The sequence below is a fragment of the Ochlerotatus camptorhynchus genome, unplaced genomic scaffold (assembly GCF_037179485.1).
Source record: "Ochlerotatus camptorhynchus isolate MF236.1 unplaced genomic scaffold, CSIRO-AGI_Acam_v1.1 ptg000380l, whole genome shotgun sequence".
NCBI classification, from domain to species: domain Eukaryota; kingdom Metazoa; phylum Arthropoda; class Insecta; order Diptera; family Culicidae; genus Ochlerotatus; species Ochlerotatus camptorhynchus.
Window position 1 is genome coordinate 48,686 of NW_027040868.1, and position 18,135 is coordinate 66,820.

Genomic DNA, 18,135 nt, shown 5'->3' on the forward strand with positions numbered 1-18,135 from the left:
AAGTGGAGGCCATATACGTGCAAATTTTAATTTAATTTTAAACGAGTTGATTTAACATCATATACGATGTAATCTGTAATAACAAATTAATTTTGAAAAGTCTTACGATGTAATCCGATTTAATTTGTGATACAGTACGACGGAAAAATGAGTTATCGCATATAAGTCGGAAATTTGCATTCTATACGATTTAACTTCAACATAATGCGAGGTATGCCATTCTTATATGCGATTTTGACTTAAACTGCAGCAATTTACGATACTGTCTGTACATTGTTATACGACTTCTGGTTGCCTGGGCTGTTCGCTACGATAACCCCCCTGTTGATGTACATGAGCTCGACTTTCGTAGAGCAGATTTCGTCGCGCTGAGTCACTCGCTTGCCCAGGCAGATTGGCAGTTCCTTGACACGTGTTCATCTATTGATGAAGCCGTCAACTACTTCGCTGAGGTCGTCGGCCGGGCAATAACTGATTCTGTCCCATTGAGGAGACCCTCTCCCAAACGCGTATGGTCCAATGCTCGACTACGGAATTTGAAGCGTCTGAGATCGAAGGCCCTCCGTAAATACTGTCGTACTCGTAACCCATTCACCAAACGATTATTTTCAACAGCGAGCAACGAATATCGCACATATAACCGCATTCTTTACAAGAGCTACACAAGGCGTGTGCAGGCTAATTTACAGCTTAATCCAAAGCAGTTCTGGTCATTCGTGAATACCAAACGAAACGAGGAGGAGCTACCAGTCGAAATTCACCTGGGTGATAGAATCGGCAGCAATTCCCTTGAGAAATGCAATCTTCTGGCAGAACATTTCAAAAGCATTTTCAATGACACTACGGCTTCGTTGTCCCAAGTTGCTGAAGCGGTGAGGGAAACTCCCAGTGATGCTTTCAATTTTTCGATTACCTTGGTTACAGTAGACCTCGTCGAATCCGCCGTCAAGAAGCTGAAATTTTCTAATGCTGCTGGCCCTGACGGGATCCCCTCAAGCATCCTGGAGCGATGCTGTTCAGAGCTTTCAACACCGCTTTCGAAGCTGTTCAATATTTCATTACAGCAGGGGGAGTTCCCTAGGCGTTGGAAATCGTCATTCATGTTCCCGATCTACAAGAAAGGAGACAAGAGAAACGTCGAAAATTACCGAGGGATCACATCACTCAGTGCCTGCTCTAAAGTTTTTGAAATCATCATCAACGACGCATTATTCTCTAGCTGCAGAAATTACATTTCTCCTGACTAACACGGGTTTTTATCCCAAGAGATCAGTTTCAACAAATCTAGCTCCGTTCATTTCTTTATGTCTTCGGAGTATGGAAGCTGGAGCGCAGGTGGACGTTGTATATACAGATCTCAAGGCTGCATTCGACCGGGTTGACCACTCCATACTGCTAGTTAAGCTTGAAAAACTCGGTGTATCCTCGGTTTTAACTCGTTGGTTCAAGTCCTATCTGACCAATCGAGAACTTTGTGTTAGAATCGAATCAGAGCAATCGGACTATTTTACAAACAGCTCCGGTGTTCCTCAAGGTAGCAACTTGGGACCATTGCTATTCTCGATTTTTGTGAATGAGGCCGAACTGATCCTCCCAACTGGTTGCCGATCGTTCTACGCGGATGATGTGAAAATCTATGTGATTGTTCGTAGCTTCGCCGATTGCTTGCGGCTTCAGCACCTAATCGTTACTTTCGAAGAGTGGTGCTCAAGAAACTATCTCACGTTGAATGTACAAAAATGTAATATTATCTCATTTCATCGCAAGCTGAAACCAGTGGCATTCAACTATACGATAAATCACCAACTTCTGCAACGTGTGGACAATGTTCGTGACCTAGGAATCACGCTGGACTGTGCCTTAACATTCACGCTTCATTACTCGGGCATCGTTACGAAAGCTAACAGGCAACTCGGATTCATTTTCAAGATCGCTGACGAGTTTCGCGATCCTGCTTGTCTAAAAGCTCTATACTGCTCTCTAGTGCGATCGATCTTGGAATTCAGCTCGGTAGTATGGTGCCCGTATCAAGCAGTTTGGATAGCGAGGATTGAATCTGTTCAAAGGAAATTTGTTCGGTATGCATTTCGTTACCTTCCTTGGAATGACCCTGTGAACCTTCCGCCGTACGAAGATCGTTGTCAACTCCTGGGTCTTGAAACACTAGAACATAGGCGGACGATTAGTCAGGCCGTGTTCGCAGTGAAAGTACTTATTGGTGATATCGACTCTCTAGGAATCTTGGCTGAATTCGAAATCTACGCACCCGAACGAGTTCTTCGGTCGAGGAGTTTCCTGCATCTTGGACCTCGTGCTGCGAACTACAGCTTGCATGACCCAATACGTTTCATGTCTGGGCGTTTCAACGAGTTTTACGAGTTTTTCGACTTTGACTGTGCAGCGGAAACCTTTCGTCACCGTATTCGACGTAGACTCCTGAGAAGGTGAGTAGCTGTCTATTTAATGTACACGTGAAGGATTGTGCTACCTGTTTATTTTTTGTTTCCGGTTCAACTGCATGATGAGGACTTCTTCCTGATTCACGGACAACTCTATGCCATAGGAGGATAACTTTTTGTTATGCTATATACTTGATTAATGTTCGTTGTAATTGTATTGTATTGTATTATTGTGATTCATGTATTTCGAAAAGATATGGAGTTTTTACGCCTTTTCTAGGCTTTTCCCCATCAGGCTTCAATTAGACACGTTAAGTCCGATGAAGAAAAACAAAATAAAGAAATAAATAAATAAATACTGTTCATTAAAACAAAAAGTGTCTGCAACAAATTGTATAATATAAAAATTATTATGTTCAAACACGATTGTCAAATAAAACAATGTCGGTACAAATTCAAAAAGGGTAGAGACTTAGAAAGGTTTGATTCGCAAATTTGAGAGCCCGTAAAGTGGCAGTGTTTTTTTTTCCTTGATTTGTATTCCGTCGATCTTGTTTTCCGTGCTGGGCACCAATGCCAAGGAGGCAGCTCCCATACCTGGACCCTACCTATCGACCGATCAAACTCATGAACCGGGGACTAACGGCTTTACGGCCGACTGAGAATGAACCTTGAGCCTGTTGAAAGGTAATCACGGTTATCACTACACCACTGGCGCCTCTAAAGTGGCAGTTTTAATGCCAAGAGTAAATAGAAGAAAACATTCAGATATCCCGGAATTGTCACCAAAAAAGATTTTCAACTGTTCCAGAACATCAACTTTTATTAATAACGTATAAAAACTATTGAGGGTGATTTACAACTAATACTAGTGATACGTATGTCATCTGTCATCTGACCGTTTTGGTTGAGCTACGTGAAAGCATTCAGGGTGGGCAAAGGTGCTTTAGATGCTATGTGCTTTGAAATGACACTTGAAATATCATGAGCATTCTACTGCGAATGGCAACTCACATTCCAGATGTGATCGCAGTACTCCTGAGCCTGGTTCCAGTACTGGTTCCTGGGACAATCTATCACGAACAAATTTCCGTAGACACAGCGATAGAACTTTGCGCAATCTGGGTGAGGATGATAGAATACTAATCCAGGGGTACAGTATGGTCCCGGTGGATTTGATGGTGCTGGGGTCGGTGCGGGAGCGAGGGTTGTTGGAGCAGGAACTGGTGCTACAGTAGTAACAGGGGCAGGAGCGGGTGTTGGTGCTTGCGTTGGGGCTTGCGTTGGTGCTAGAGTGGGAGCTGGAGTTGGAGCAGTAGGTATCGGAGCAGGGGTTGGAGCAGGTGTAGGTGCTTCAGGTATGTTTGTAGGGATAACAGTTGGAGCAGCAGTAGGTCCCACTGTCGGAGCTGCTGTTGGTGCCGTTGGAATGATGATGTCATCTCCGGTAATTCCATCATCATCAATTGGTAAATCCGTGGAGGGAGGAGCTAATGTGGGTGCTAAAGTGGTCGCTACTGGCGGAGTCACAACGTCAATTGTACATACGGAAACTTCCGGACGGTTGCAATCGTTAGTCAACACATCGAAAATAAGTGGAATGGCACAAGTCTGCCTGAAGAACTGTTCATGAACACAAATGAAAAATGACGTACAATCGGAATAATCAGGTACGCGTTTAGTTCCAACGTTTCCTTTACACGGATTTGGAGGAAGCAAATCATCAGATTGCTCAGTCAAGCAGGTAACGGAAGACGCAGATTCACATTTGCCCTTTGCACTATCGTAAAGTTTACCAGCCGGGCAAGTCAAATCGTATACTTTGTCGCCCATACACATGTGGTACATTTCACATTCAGTAGCGTGTGGTTTATACTTCATACCTTTGTTTCCTGCACATGGATTTATAGTGTACGTTACGTCCTTTATGCAGATTGAAGAGTCTGCATTCCCACACTTGTTAGTTTTGGAATCGAAAACCATTCCTTTGCTGCATTCTACAGAGAACGAATTATCATTCATGCACATGTAATAACGGGAACAATCATCTGGATCAGGTACATTGATAATTCCTTTATTTCCGATACACCTGTTATTGGCTTTCGATGACGTTTTGGATACCAGGGAAAGGAAGGTCGCCTTGGTTCGCTTTTTTAGGAAAATGGAAGGATAGGATTACTACTATTGGCAACTGCATGAGTATGGTAAAATAGGAATGAGGATGGGGATATTTACAACTATGAGCTATATTGTTTCGATTAGTATGGTTTATTGAAGAAATTTACCAATGTCGCTGGGCACTGAACATTGGATTCTAGATCGCAGACGTTGGTTGTAGGATTGAAGGCCGTATTAGGGGGACATTCCTGCTGGATAGGGGTACCCGCTACACAGATAAAGTATTGTCTACAATTGGTTGGGTGACGGATGAAGGTTGGATTCGCAGGATCGTCATTGGCCGGACATGTAACTTCTACGCAGGGAGGAGCATTTTCAGCTAGATTACATTCACTGATGGTTTGGTCAAACACTAATCCGTTGAGACACTCGTGCAGACTTTGGATACCATTCACACATAGGATGAATCTTGTGCAGGAACCCGCTACAGGAAATCTAGCAAGACCCTCTGCTGGGCACACGACGCATTCATCTGGACTGCCGGAGTCGCACATTTGTGTATCAGGTCTGAAGATAGGAAATACCGCCGGGCATTGCATTTCAAATGCAACGCCATTTACACAAGAATAATATCGAGTGCAATCTGCGTGAGCCACAAAACCACTATTGATTCCTTCACAAGGATTACCCAACACATCGGTTAACATCCATCCTAGGATGAAAAGCGAGAGGAAGTACTCTACAAAAAAAATCAAACATTTATTTATCACTCAAATGTTTCTTTGCTTTTTATTCCATATGACTCACTTGACATGTTCAAATTCACCAATCTAAGGTGTTGTCAATTTCTCCTAAAAGTAAAATGAAAGAGAATTTCACTAGTAATGCACTGTTCGAGTTGATGTTCTGTAATAGCTAGCGTAAGGTACCAACCCTAAAATTTATACTAGACTTCAAAGCTTGCAATCCTGTTGTATCTCTTCTCTATCTAGGATGGATAAAAACATAGCCGATAAAAAAGGAAAGAATGTCAAGATATCAGAGCAGCCGATTCGTGCCTCCACACTTAATCATTGACCGTTATCGGTATCGAGTTTTATCAAAAGATTCAGTGGATCCCTCACTTCCCGTGCCAGTGTCATCCGAGGTTGATAAGCGACCCGAATAATCTTGTAAAACAGAATATTCATGCTGACTCGGGGATACTGCCTCCAGTTGCAATGAAAAAAGGTGTATGTTGTAAAATAGTATGGAAATGATCTAGCATCATTTCCTTCAAGAACAAGTTGATTTTGAAAGTTCTAGAATAGGGGTTCGTTCATCGCAAACAATTTTAAACATTTTCTAAAAGTTGTTACAAGGAATAGTGATTGATAGGATTGATAAGCATGACGTACTATGAAATAATTACTGATATGTGTTCATGACATCAACGGATGTATCGTCACAACCATTTTTGAACGACAGCTTCCATATTCCAGATATTTAACAACAAGGTGAAGCAGTTTGTTCAAAATAGAGCTTACGTTCGTTGCTATATTTTTTTACGACACTGCCGTAATTCTAAAAATTGAGGACCCGAAGGTCGATCCTTGAATTTATACATATTCGTTCTCGTTAGAACAGGCCAAAATGCACCCGGGGAAAAAAGCCCGTTTCATATAGCTTTTCATTCCTAATTCTGAAATATTTTGGACAGAAATGCTGAACTAGCAATACTGCTTGTCAAATTCATGAACTAAAAACGGGAAAGCTGTGAAAAAGCGCATCGGAACTGTCTTCCCCTACATCTTAATATACACAGCCAAAAGTAATTTCGCAACAAACGGACATCAAACCAATATGAATCAGAGGTACATCCACGTTCAGATACATGGGTAGGACCAGTGGCGTCGAGTAAGGGGAGCGATCCGTACCGGGTACGCAGATTTTAGGGGTGACAATCAACGCATCAAAATTCTTGTTATGAATTCCAACGTCAAATTTTGTTTGCGAAACACCATTAAAATCAGCAGATCCTCCTAAACAGTATATCATTCTTGCTTTTCGGCCAAGTAACTGAATACAAATAACTGAGCACTAACGTTGACGCCATTTTAATAGTGCAATTGTATTTGTTCTATGACTTGATTTCCATAATCTCAGTAAATAATCATCATAAAATAAATTTCCCTCAGAAAATTATATGTTGATAAGCCAAGTAATCTTAAAGTCCAGAAAATGTAATGGCGAATTAATTGATTTTAAGGGTACTCTATTAGCTTCAAACATGTCAATTTGGGTCAATCGATAGACAATGTATGTCATCAGCTGATTTGATACCGACAACATTTTGTGCAAACTTGGTAGCATTTCTGTTACGGAAATATAAAAGAACTTTCTAAAGCCTATATGTGTGACAAGCGAGCTACAAGAGACCTATTTTTAATAGACTGAGGTCTTTTTTAAGTTGAGATACGCACCGCTTAAAACAAAATCCACGTTAACTAAAAAATCTGCGCAAGTTTCCAAAATCCATGTTTAAAAAAATCACGATAATTGATCAATCTGAGTGAACAAAGCGAAAAATAGTCGTAAAATAAACCGCATTAATCAACATTGAAGAAAAAGGTGCTTTTGGAGTAAAAATGTTGTTTGGACTACACAGACAAATTTTTTGAATTTTACAACATCCATACATCAGTGCCGTATTAGAGGTGGAGCGGGGCTTATTAGCTGTATAAAATAATTAATGTCATATGTATGCCAAATGTTAGAATTATCCTCAGGATATATAATGGAATGATGACCACCAAATGCTCAGTAGCAGTCAGTTTCAAAATTAAAATGAGTAAAAAATTAATTGGGGGACACTATGACCAGAGTAAATTCATTATATACTAGCTGAATGTGCCCGTCCTTGCTCGGGACTCAATATTAGTTTGAGTTTATACGCCGATTCAAAAAAACATGCTATATTAGAGGTAGACCACCCCCCTCCGCTCTTATCTAAGGGATTACCCCCTATGACCACCACATGCCAAATGTGGTTCCATTTGCTTGATTAATTCTCGAGTTATGCAGAAATTTCTGTTTCATTTGTATGAGAGCCCTCCCTGAGATAGGGGGAGGGGTGTCGAACCATTATAAGAACGTTTCCATGTCCTAAAAAACCCTGCATTCAAATTCGCACCCCGATTGGTTCAGCAGTTTTCGAGTATATAAGGGTCAGATAGACAGAAATTCATTTATATATATTAACAAATTTCATTTATATATATTAATAAATAAAAATATTTTGATAGAAAATTACCAACAGAGTTGCAGTTAGCTAGCTAATTCTTAATTTTGCAGTATTTTATTTAAAAAAAATCAAGCTTTGATGGATATTTTATACAATATTTCCATTGGATATTCAATCGTGTAGTATGGCGAAGATCTTTTGCATGCAAAAGCATCAGCAAATCGCCATTAATTATTTATTGACTTGGTTAAAATAATATTAAATGAACTTAGTATCAAATAAGCACAATTATTCTCAAATACAATTATTTTGTGCTTTACAAAACTATTAATTCTCCATTAAACCAACTTAAAAAAAAAATCGTTTTATTGGAGGTTTTAAAGAAATCTTGAATAAGAAGACAGCTGTTTATTTACGTTTGTACCTACGCGTCGTCAGTTTTCTTCATTCAAACAGGTAATAATTCAGTTTTTAATGAGTTCAAACGAACACTAACTATGTTTCTTTGTTGCCTTTCAAGGTTTTGTAAACCATTGAGGACAGAGAAACCTGCCTGAGTGTTGTTCCCAGTGGATGCGAATCAAAAGGGATTTTACGCTGGGCCAAAAAGCGCCTTGTTGGAAAGCTGTCGCAGGTGAAAACATCCGTGCGTGGAGAAAATTGGGAACGCATGAATTGTGTGAACAAATGTGAGTTCAATACAAGTTATGAAGCTGATTTGGAAGTTGATCGGATGGAAAGCAAATCAGACACCGAAGTGGAAGACCCCCGAGCGTTGCTGCCACCTGTGAAGAACGTCAGGAATGTGACCAAAACATCCGATGCATTTGTGCCACCAAATTTCATGTTGGGTACATGCTCATTTCCGTTTTTGTTTCCGGAGGAGTTCAATATTTTTTTTTTATAATTTGCACTGACTTTTCTTTCAAAATATCCACTTGATTTAATTTTTTTTTCTATTTGTTTGCCTCCATTTCGATAGAAAATGTGTTGTTCTATCGTGCTCTTGAATAAGATCCTTTAAATTTGCGTAATTCAAAGTATTCTTCGAGGAGTTTTATACAGCACTTATGAAGTAGATTTATTGCCATTATAAATCATATCGTCCGACAACATCCTCAAGTGCATCATAAGAAATGTTATAAGCATTAATACTCTCAAGTAAAACGAAGTTTTATTTGTGTTCTCCAAGGGATTCTCTAGGATATTATAAAACCGTAACTTACCAATATTACTCAATCAAACCCACCTTAAGTGCATGTTATATTTCCAACTCTTATCAAAATCAACTATAAAACCAAAATAAATCAAACTAGCTTTGGGAATGTTACTTGGGATGTCTCATAAATTTACAGATCTTTAATATAAACTTGTATGATATCCCAAGTAACATTTTAAGTTTTATGAAATACTACAAAGCAATTATAAAACAACATTCATAAAACCCTGGTCAAGGCTATCTTGTCATTAATGCATCCACCAAAACCTCATTAATACTAGAATATGTCTAGTTGGCCCACCCTGAAGAAGGTTCTGAAGGGTGTATTCTCGAAGCTCTTCAAGATTGATTTACTGCAAAAGGTTGTATGACGAACGCATTGAGAACCATTTGAAAACTACAACAAAAGCTATTTAGCAACAATCAAAACCCTTTCCGAGCCGTTTCCCCTAGCCGCTTACTAAATCCACAACGAAAGCATCAATCAAGATAGAAAAGGATTTATGAATCCGATCTTATCAAAATAATTATAATAGAAACTGATGGTATAAAAATCGTGTTGAATATCCAAATTTATTACAATAGTTCTCATTATGTGGCCTAGTTTTAAGTGCCTTATTAAATTTCATGTGAAGTGTACATGTAAACATCGAAAAAAATAGGTCCGCTCTCGTAAAACGTCGATTTGACTAATTATTTTACGTTGAATAAAATAAATTATTTTTCAGATCGAGCTAGGCTGAGATTATTTTTTTATGATATTCGCATTTAAATGTTTGCTCATTGCTAAATTTACCAAAATATAGTTACATCCAAGGAAATATAGAGAGAAAATCGAAGATTGTAAAAAAACAAGCAAACTAAATGTAACATGGCGGTGGCATAAAAGTTGATTTTCATGGGTCATTTGTGAAAAAGTTGTTTTGCTTTTAAGAAATCCATAACAAAATCCTTATGTTGTAAAATGGCTTTTATGAAGAAAACTTGCAGGCTGAATTGTATTTATCTAATGCCATTTTGCTTAATCTTAACCCGTTCAGATTTATGGCAGCATTTATGGAGACAAAGTTGCTTGCAAAAGTTAAACGTCAAAGTTTGTTTATCTTTCGATAGTTGCGCTGTGAGATTCAGCATTCTTCCAGGCAATTATCTCCCGATGGCTTGGAAGCAGTTACTAAGAAAGTGTTCACAATATTTCGCATTTCGCACAACTGTAACCTCGATAATTCCCGAAAAGATCCCCTTCTTCCGGATGGTTCTGGAAGTGCACCATCAAACGATGCAGAAATGTACAGTTGAATTAATTTTTTCCAAGTGATGACCCTTTCACCGAATAAAATCGCAGCTATGGATCGGAAACCAACTAGTGTCCGCTAACTGACAGTTTCAGTGGTTTGCTGTCGGTACTGACACAAGTTATTCCGATCTTCATCTATTCGCAAGGTCTGGAGAAGGCTGGTTTGTTTTCAGGCTGTTTTGACAATGTTTTATGAATTTGAGGACCACGCTCACTTCTCTCTTCTCCACCAGATGCTCAGTCGTTGATTGTAACCGTTCCGCCGGGCGTGCTGGTTCTTCTAAAGAACTAAATTTTACTTCGGTCGTTAGCATCGCTTGAATTTTTCTTCCAACTTCGTTTATCCTTCGATATATCCTTGTCATAAATTTGGTTTTCATTCACTGTGAGGATCCATCCTTAAAATTCAATTTGTAAACAGAGGAGATTTTATGATACACTTTTAAAAGCCTAAAAGGCAACAATATATACCATTTGCTCTCATTTAAAACTTAATGGTTATATGATTGCTTTTATAATGATAGAACAGGTTTATAGAGTATTTTATCAAGACATTAATAAAAAATTGCTAATGAAGTTTATGATTGATTTATAGAACAGTTTTATGGTGGGATTGAGAACAACTTTAAATTTAATTTTAAAACATGACAGTTTTTGACTTCTCGACAGACTGTAAAAGGTTTTTAAAACAGCGAAAAGGTGAACTACTAAGCAGGAACGTGTTACACTGCAAAATGCTGGATTTAAACTAAATGGATTATTCATTGCCATTATAAAACCATCATAAATCAGAGTGGAAGCCAAATGATTGCAGAATTGTTACTTGGGATATGACGCTCCTATACACTTCTTTTTTAAAATGTGTAGTTTCTGAAGGCAATAAAAATTTTAAATATATTGCAGCTTCAAATTGTGACAACAAGTTTTTACTATTTCCTTGTTCATCTGGCGCTGGTACATGTTTGGTGCAGATTGAATAGCATCCACCAAGGGAGTTAATTTTGATAGTAAGCTCAAAAATATATTTTTGGAGATCTATGTTTGTGGAGAAAACACAGCCAAAAATTCTTAGTTTTGTTTGTAATGCAAACATTCATTCACGTAAACTTGTATTTCAAAAAAAGGAGCAACTTGTAAACCATATTTGTAACATTTCATGAAATGTGTCAGAATTTTACACGATTTATAATGTAAGCTTATATGATATGTGATGCTTCATTTATGTGCATCATATCGAATATAAATTTACACAACTTTTTCGAACTGTGAAGTTTATATCTGATTTATACAAATTATTGCAAATAGGTTAACATATTAGATCGTTAGGATCAGCTCAATTTTGTTGGTAAATACTGGATTCTGGATACTGACCGTCATCCTTGGAAAGGATCACAACAGTGGCGTGGCGTAGCCTTACTTTTTACCGGTGCACCGTCTTTAAAAATGTGATATATATATAAATATTTATATTCAAATCGATTGCAAAATCCACAGAATCTTCTAGTTTTACTGATATTTATCATTCTGTATCGCTATGCGGTTTTTCAAGTCCTGTTGAACCGCAGATATTATCGGAACTAAAGAATTACTCTGACTTACCCAAACATGAACGAAACGGAAACAGAAAGAAGGAATGCTTACTCAACTGAACTGAACGTAAGATAGCGAGTGTCTTTTATTCCAGGGAAAAACATTGCAAACATAAAAAGCTAATCTTCAATCTTCATTAAAGTCTATTGAGTTCGGTTATTCGGGTTGTACTTTTGGATGAGTGTACGGAAAAAGAGCAAATCATGCCCATGAATAAAAACATACTCTAACATACCTGCGCAGGTTTTTCGATGCGAAGAACGATGGCTCGATGATTGCTGACGGTGGGGACTCGATGATGGCTACGGAAGCGACTTTCGAGGCGAGGCGTGATGGCGCCGCACATGAGCTGCAGTATGGCGAACAGCGATGAAGCTGACTCGTGCGCAGTATGGCCGAACTAGAGTTGCGGCTGGACGGAAGGCTTCCGATTTATTACGTCGAGAGCTGAGCATCGACCGTGGTCTTGCTTTTCCGGGAGATTCACCCCTTAGAGAGGAGACGGCCCACTTACCGCCACACGGCTTCGCGTACTAAGCTTCCACTATGACCGCCCGGGATGAAATGAAACCTACCCCTCTGCTTGGATTGAATCCGGACCGTTGTACGCTCTTGGCTATGCACTCAATGGTCCGCGCTCTCGGAAAGAATGGTCCACATGGGTTGTAGCGGAAAAAGGATCTCACCGACGGTTGATTGGCGACCGTCAGGAAAGTTTCGCTCCGAGGAATAGCAAACTTCACTCTTCTCCGTTTAGCTACCTTTTAACAGGCGGGCCTTTGCTTGGGGCACGAGTCTGATGGTCCATTTCACACGGCCTACGGGAAAGATGCCGCTTAACCCCTTGTCCGGCCTTGCGATAGCCGAACCGAAGATTTAAATCCAACCCGTACAAAAAAGCGCTTTTTGTACAAAATTCACTAATAAACTTAATCGAACAGACTACGCGGAATTCAAAAACTACCTTAGCTACACTTTTAAGGCAAGGCTAAAGCACAAACGATTTTTAACTGTACTCAATAACTTAATTCGCGCACTTCTGTTCACGAGCCGAAAAAAAATTAAATGCTCTGAGGCAGCAGAAGAAGCACTTGAACAATTAAAAGCAGTCCTTATATGCGCTCCAGTTTTAGCAACCCCTGATTACTCTCGTCCGTTCATAATTGAGACGGATGCTTCTCAGCTGGCGGTTAGAGTAGCTTTGCTACAAGAATTTGATGATGGAAAACGGATTATCGGGTATTTCAGGAAATACTCGACAACAGAAAGAGAGTGTTTAGCAGTTCTTTTGGCTGTAGAGAACTTTCGTCATTACATTGAGGGTTCTACATTCATAGTAGTAGCCGATGCAAAGAGCATTACTTGGTTGTTTACACTCTCGGCTGCAAACGCCAATTCACGATTATTGCGTTGCGCATTGAAATTACAGTCTTATGACTTCACGCTCCAGTATCGTAAAGGAAAAGACAATATTTTGGCTGACTGTCTATCTATAATTGAGACAGTAGCATTAAAAGACGGCAATTATGACAAATTGAGAGCGAACATTTTAAGTGATTCAGTTAAATACAAGGATTTCATGGTTAAAGGAAAAATGATCAACAAATACGTTGCTGATACCAACAAGCTTGCTGATAGAAGATATGAGTCGAAATATTATCCACTTTCTCAGGAACGTGAAGAAATAATCAGCACTATTCATGAACCAGCACATCTCGGATATGACAAGACACTGAACTCTCTGAAAGGAAAATTCTTCTGGCCTCGAATGGCCGAGGATACAAAAGCTTTCTGCAAGGCTTGTGTGCCATGCAAAACATCAAAAGCTACTAACATTAATTCTATTCCACCTATGGAATCACAAAAGAAGTTTTGCGATCACCCCTGGCAACTAATCACACTAATCACAAAGGAAGAAGTACATGTTTATTGGTGTTAACAGACGTTTTCACTAAATTTGTATTGGTACCAACCGTTTCGTCAAGCAACAGCTTCGACTTTGGTTCAGTTCTTAGAACAAGCAGTTTTGACGTAGAACTACGTCTTTGTCGACTATACTGGGGTGCAAGTCAAAAAATATGTGTGGTGAAGGAGTGTTAGGTTTTGAACGCTTGTAACTTTTTCATTTATAGATGAAATTAAAATCCAAATACGCCAATCGATAGGATATTACATTACAAACCTGTTGAAATAAATATTTTTCCAATTTTTCTGTAATTAAACTTTTGAAAATGTACAAATGATAATTTTATCACTGATTTCATGAAATAAGCCTTTTTCCCAAACCCAGTCATCATAAACGAATACCACTTGGTTGCACATCATTCTGCTTGAACCTGAAAAGATATAAATCAGCGCTGCTCTCATACCACTGCTCATAGCTAAACTATTTCCCGACCAGATGGAAGACAGGGAAGGTCATCCCTATCCCAAAACCGGGGAAGGACCCAACTGCCCCATCGAGCTACAGGCCGATCACGTTGCTATCAGCAGTCAGCAAGATCTTCGAACGGCTCATTCTCCAACGTCTGATGGAACACATCGAAGAGCATCATGTCATCGTGCCGGAGCAGTTCGGCTTTCGGAAGGGACATTCAGCCGTCCACCAACTGGTCCGAGTGGAGAACACCATCGAACGGAACAAGGCACTCTCCACCAACACGGCTATGGTACTCCTGGATGTGGAAAAGGCCTTCGACAACGTCTGGCACGACGGGCTAGTCCACAAGCTGGTGCAAGCGAACTTCCCGGCCTACCTCGCGAGAATGGTAAGAAATTATCTCACAAACAGAACATTTCGAGTACATCTTCCAGGTGCTGCTTCGGAACTCCAAGAGGTTCCAGCGGGTGTACCTCAGGGCAGCCTTCTGGGCCCCATCCTATACAACATCTACACCTCCGATGTTCCACAACTCCCTGCTGGATGCAGCCTCGCGCTGTATGCAGATGACAGTGCCATCATGGCCAACGGTAGATCCCCAAACATCTATCGGTATCGGCTTCAGCAGGGCGTAACGGCGTACGTCTCGTACCTGACCAGCTGGAAGATCAAAGTGAACGAAACCAAGAGTCAAGCCATCCTCTTCCGACATAGACCAGCATCAAGACTACTACCTCCAGCCGACTGCCTCATCCGAGTGAACGGCCGGCCTGTGGAGTGGGCAAACGAAGTCAACTACCTCGGAGTCACCATCGATGACAAGCGAATCTATCGTACCCACACCGACAACCTCAAGAACAGATGCATCGCGCTATCGAGATCGTTGTACCCGTTGATAGCACGACGGTCTAGGCTGTCGCAACGGAACAAGCTAGCAGTTTTCAACATGATCATCGCTCCGGTGGTCAACTATGCCATGCCGGTGTGGGGTACGTGTGCTGAGACCCACAAGAAGAAGCTACAAGTGGTCCAAAACCGGCTGCTGAGGACAATACTGGATGCCCCGTTCGGCACGAGGATACGTGATCTACATCGAACCGCAGGATGCAAGACGGTACAGGAGCGAATCGATGAATCGTTTGAAAATTTCAACGAGAGTGCTACACTCTCGGAGCATCCGCTCATCCGAGCGCTGGTAAACTAGGGTATGCAATATTAGGTTAAGTAGGTTAAGTAGATTATCAAATTCACAGAGATACATGAGTATCCAAACACACAATTATTCCCAAAGAAAAACAAACACATACATCACTGATGTAAAATGAATGTTAACTAAAGGTTGAAAAAGTTAAACTTAAATCACTTAACTAAATATCATGTACAAATAACAAAAAGATTAAAATAAATGAACATTGAAGAAGATACCACTGCTCATTAACGCTTCGGACGGCGTGGCGCTAGGTCCTGCATCAAGCAGGACTAGGTTAGCGGTTAAAGGTGGATCACGGCGTGTCCACCACAATGATGAATGATACTTGTAAAAACGTGCATGGAAAACTCCCTCCACCTTAACAAGCCTCTCCCCTCCCCCTTAACAATAACCCGAAAAAGACATGGACTATGTATGACGATCATTTTTTTCGAGAAATAAATTTTAAGCAAAACCCCAATAATGTATGAACAATTAATTTTTTACATGCAGAGCCAACATTTTCAAAAAAAAAATATTGCTTAATAGGAGACATACACTCGATGAATTACCAACAACTGACTGTAAAACATATCTGGTACCTCTATATATGCAATTATATTAACATACAAAGTCCATCCTTTATTACATATTCTGTAAAAAAGAAACTTTTTGCTCCGCCCCATTCATAAAAAACTGCGGGAAATCCTATCAGGTTCTGAACCTGAAAAGATATAAAACAGCGCTGCTGTCATGCTTTTGCTCATTGTCGCTTCGGACGGCGTGGCACTTGGTCCTAGCAGCAGTAAGCAGGTCTAAATCAGCGGCTTAAGGTGGATCACGACGTGACCACAATGAGGAAAAGCCATACATGTACCCCCTCCTTCCTTCATAACAATCTCTATCTCCTCCCCTCAACAACCTCTCGCCCCTCCCTTAACAATCGCTCACCCCCCCCCCTCAACAACCTCTACCCCAATCAACCTCTCCTACCCCCCCACCATCAAATGTGTAAATTGTTTTGAGTCAACCATAACCGAAACATTGGAATACTTGAAAATTTTAAGATAAAGTATAATAGGTAAAAATGCATGAAAAACATCAATTTTGTGTGGTTCTACGTCATACTGCGGTCGTGTCTAGGACACAACCCTTTAATTTTTTCTTCTATTCGGAGTACCTGAAATGATCCTTACTGATAACGGAACTCAGTTTATCTCAAAGGAATTTGCAAGTCTACTGCAACACTATGGAGTAAAGGGCGAACACGAAATTATTGCGACACATTCAACAGGGCATAACTTTTTTACCATTGGGTAAAAATCAACCAAATTTTGCACACTTTCTCATTGATGTGTATTGTGTACATGCTGTCAAACTCGAAGTCGTGTTTTTCGATTTAACGAAAATGGAGGTGAACCAACGCGAGTTGAGAGAACAAATTCTTTCCAAACACCTGGAATTTCCTGACCTGTCGCACCGGCAGTTGGGAAAAATGTCGAACATTCACCATTCAACCGTCTCCAGAGTGTTGAAGCGGTTCCAGGAGCGGTTGACGTTGGACCACGGCAAAGGAGCTGGAAGAAAACCGGGCCCGGAGAACAAAAAGACGGAGGGAAAGGTGAAGCGGATGATTAAAGCAAATCCCAACGTCTCAAGCCGTGATTTGGCTAAAAAGATCGGCATGTCGCAGAGCTACGTCCAGAATGCAAAGAAGAGAGCTGGACTACATACATACAAGGTACAGAACTTCCCAAACCGCGATGAGCGGCAACAATCGACGGCTAAAACTCGGGCACGGAAGCTCTACGAGAAGATGCTGACAAAATATGGATGCTGTGTGATGGACGACGAAACGTATATAAAAGCCGATTTTAAGCAAATTCCGGGGTTGGAGTTTTTCACCGGCAAGAGCAAGTTCGATGTGGACGACAAATTTAAGAAGAAGAAAATGTCGAAGTTCACCTCCAAATATCTCATTTGGCAGGCCGTCTGCTCTTGCGGACTGAGGAGTGAGCCTTTCGTGACAAAGGGCACAGTAAATGGCGAGATCTACAAATCTGAGTGCCTCGAGAAGCGCCTTTTGCCGTTCTTGCAGCAGCACGACGAAGCTCCGCTATTTTGGCCAGATTTGGCATCATGCCACTATTCTAAAAGTGTCCTGGAGTGGTATGAGGCCGATTCTGTCCATTTTGTTCCAAAGGACATGAATCCGCCAAACTGTCCGGAGCTGCGCCCGGTGGAGCAGTACTGGGCAATAATGAAGCGGGAACTTCGGAAGAGCAAGAAGACAGTCAAAGACGAGAAGGACATGTTAAGAAAATGGAAAAAAAACTGAGAAACTGGTACCGGATGACACTGTAAAGACTTTGATGGAGGGCATCAAGCGAAAATGCGTTCAATTTTACACTCAAGGCTCCATCGATTAACTTTTCTTTTGATTTTTGAAGTAAATATATGTATAAAACTACCCTAAAATTTTTGTTTGATTCTAAACATTATAAGAAAATTGGCATGACATTTTCGGTGTCGCAATAATTTCGTGTTCGCCCTTTAAAACATTGGTTAACGCCGTCTTACCACCCACAAGTAAATAATACCGAAAGGGTTAATAGGGTAATAACGACAGCCATAAGAGCCACCATTAAAGGCAACCACAAGAATTGGTCGGATAATCTCCAACAAATAGCTAATGCGATTCGTACATCTGTTCACGAATC

The 18,135-nt window shown here is 40.4% G+C and overlaps 1 protein-coding gene across 2 annotated transcripts in view; it reads right to left on the reverse strand.

The window, feature by feature from the left end:
* Positions 1 to 3,204: 3,204 nt before the first annotated feature.
* LOC135710405 (uncharacterized) overlaps positions 3,205 to 18,135 on the reverse strand; it is a 183,169-nt gene continuing 168,238 nt past the window's right edge. The window contains exons 1-3 of one of the 2 annotated variants that reach the window (XM_065232973.1): positions 5,325 to 5,373; positions 4,685 to 5,256; positions 3,205 to 4,547 (exon numbers count right to left, since the gene is read on the reverse strand). In XM_065232973.1, the coding sequence (XP_065089045.1) occupies positions 3,393 to 4,547; positions 4,685 to 5,256; positions 5,325 to 5,331 (1,734 nt within the window). In that variant the 5' untranslated portion in view covers positions 5,332 to 5,373 and the 3' untranslated portion in view covers positions 3,205 to 3,392. Of the gene's footprint in view, positions 4,548 to 4,684; positions 5,257 to 5,324; positions 5,374 to 18,135 lie in introns of those variants that run through there. The other variant, XM_065232974.1, reaches the window with a different exon arrangement.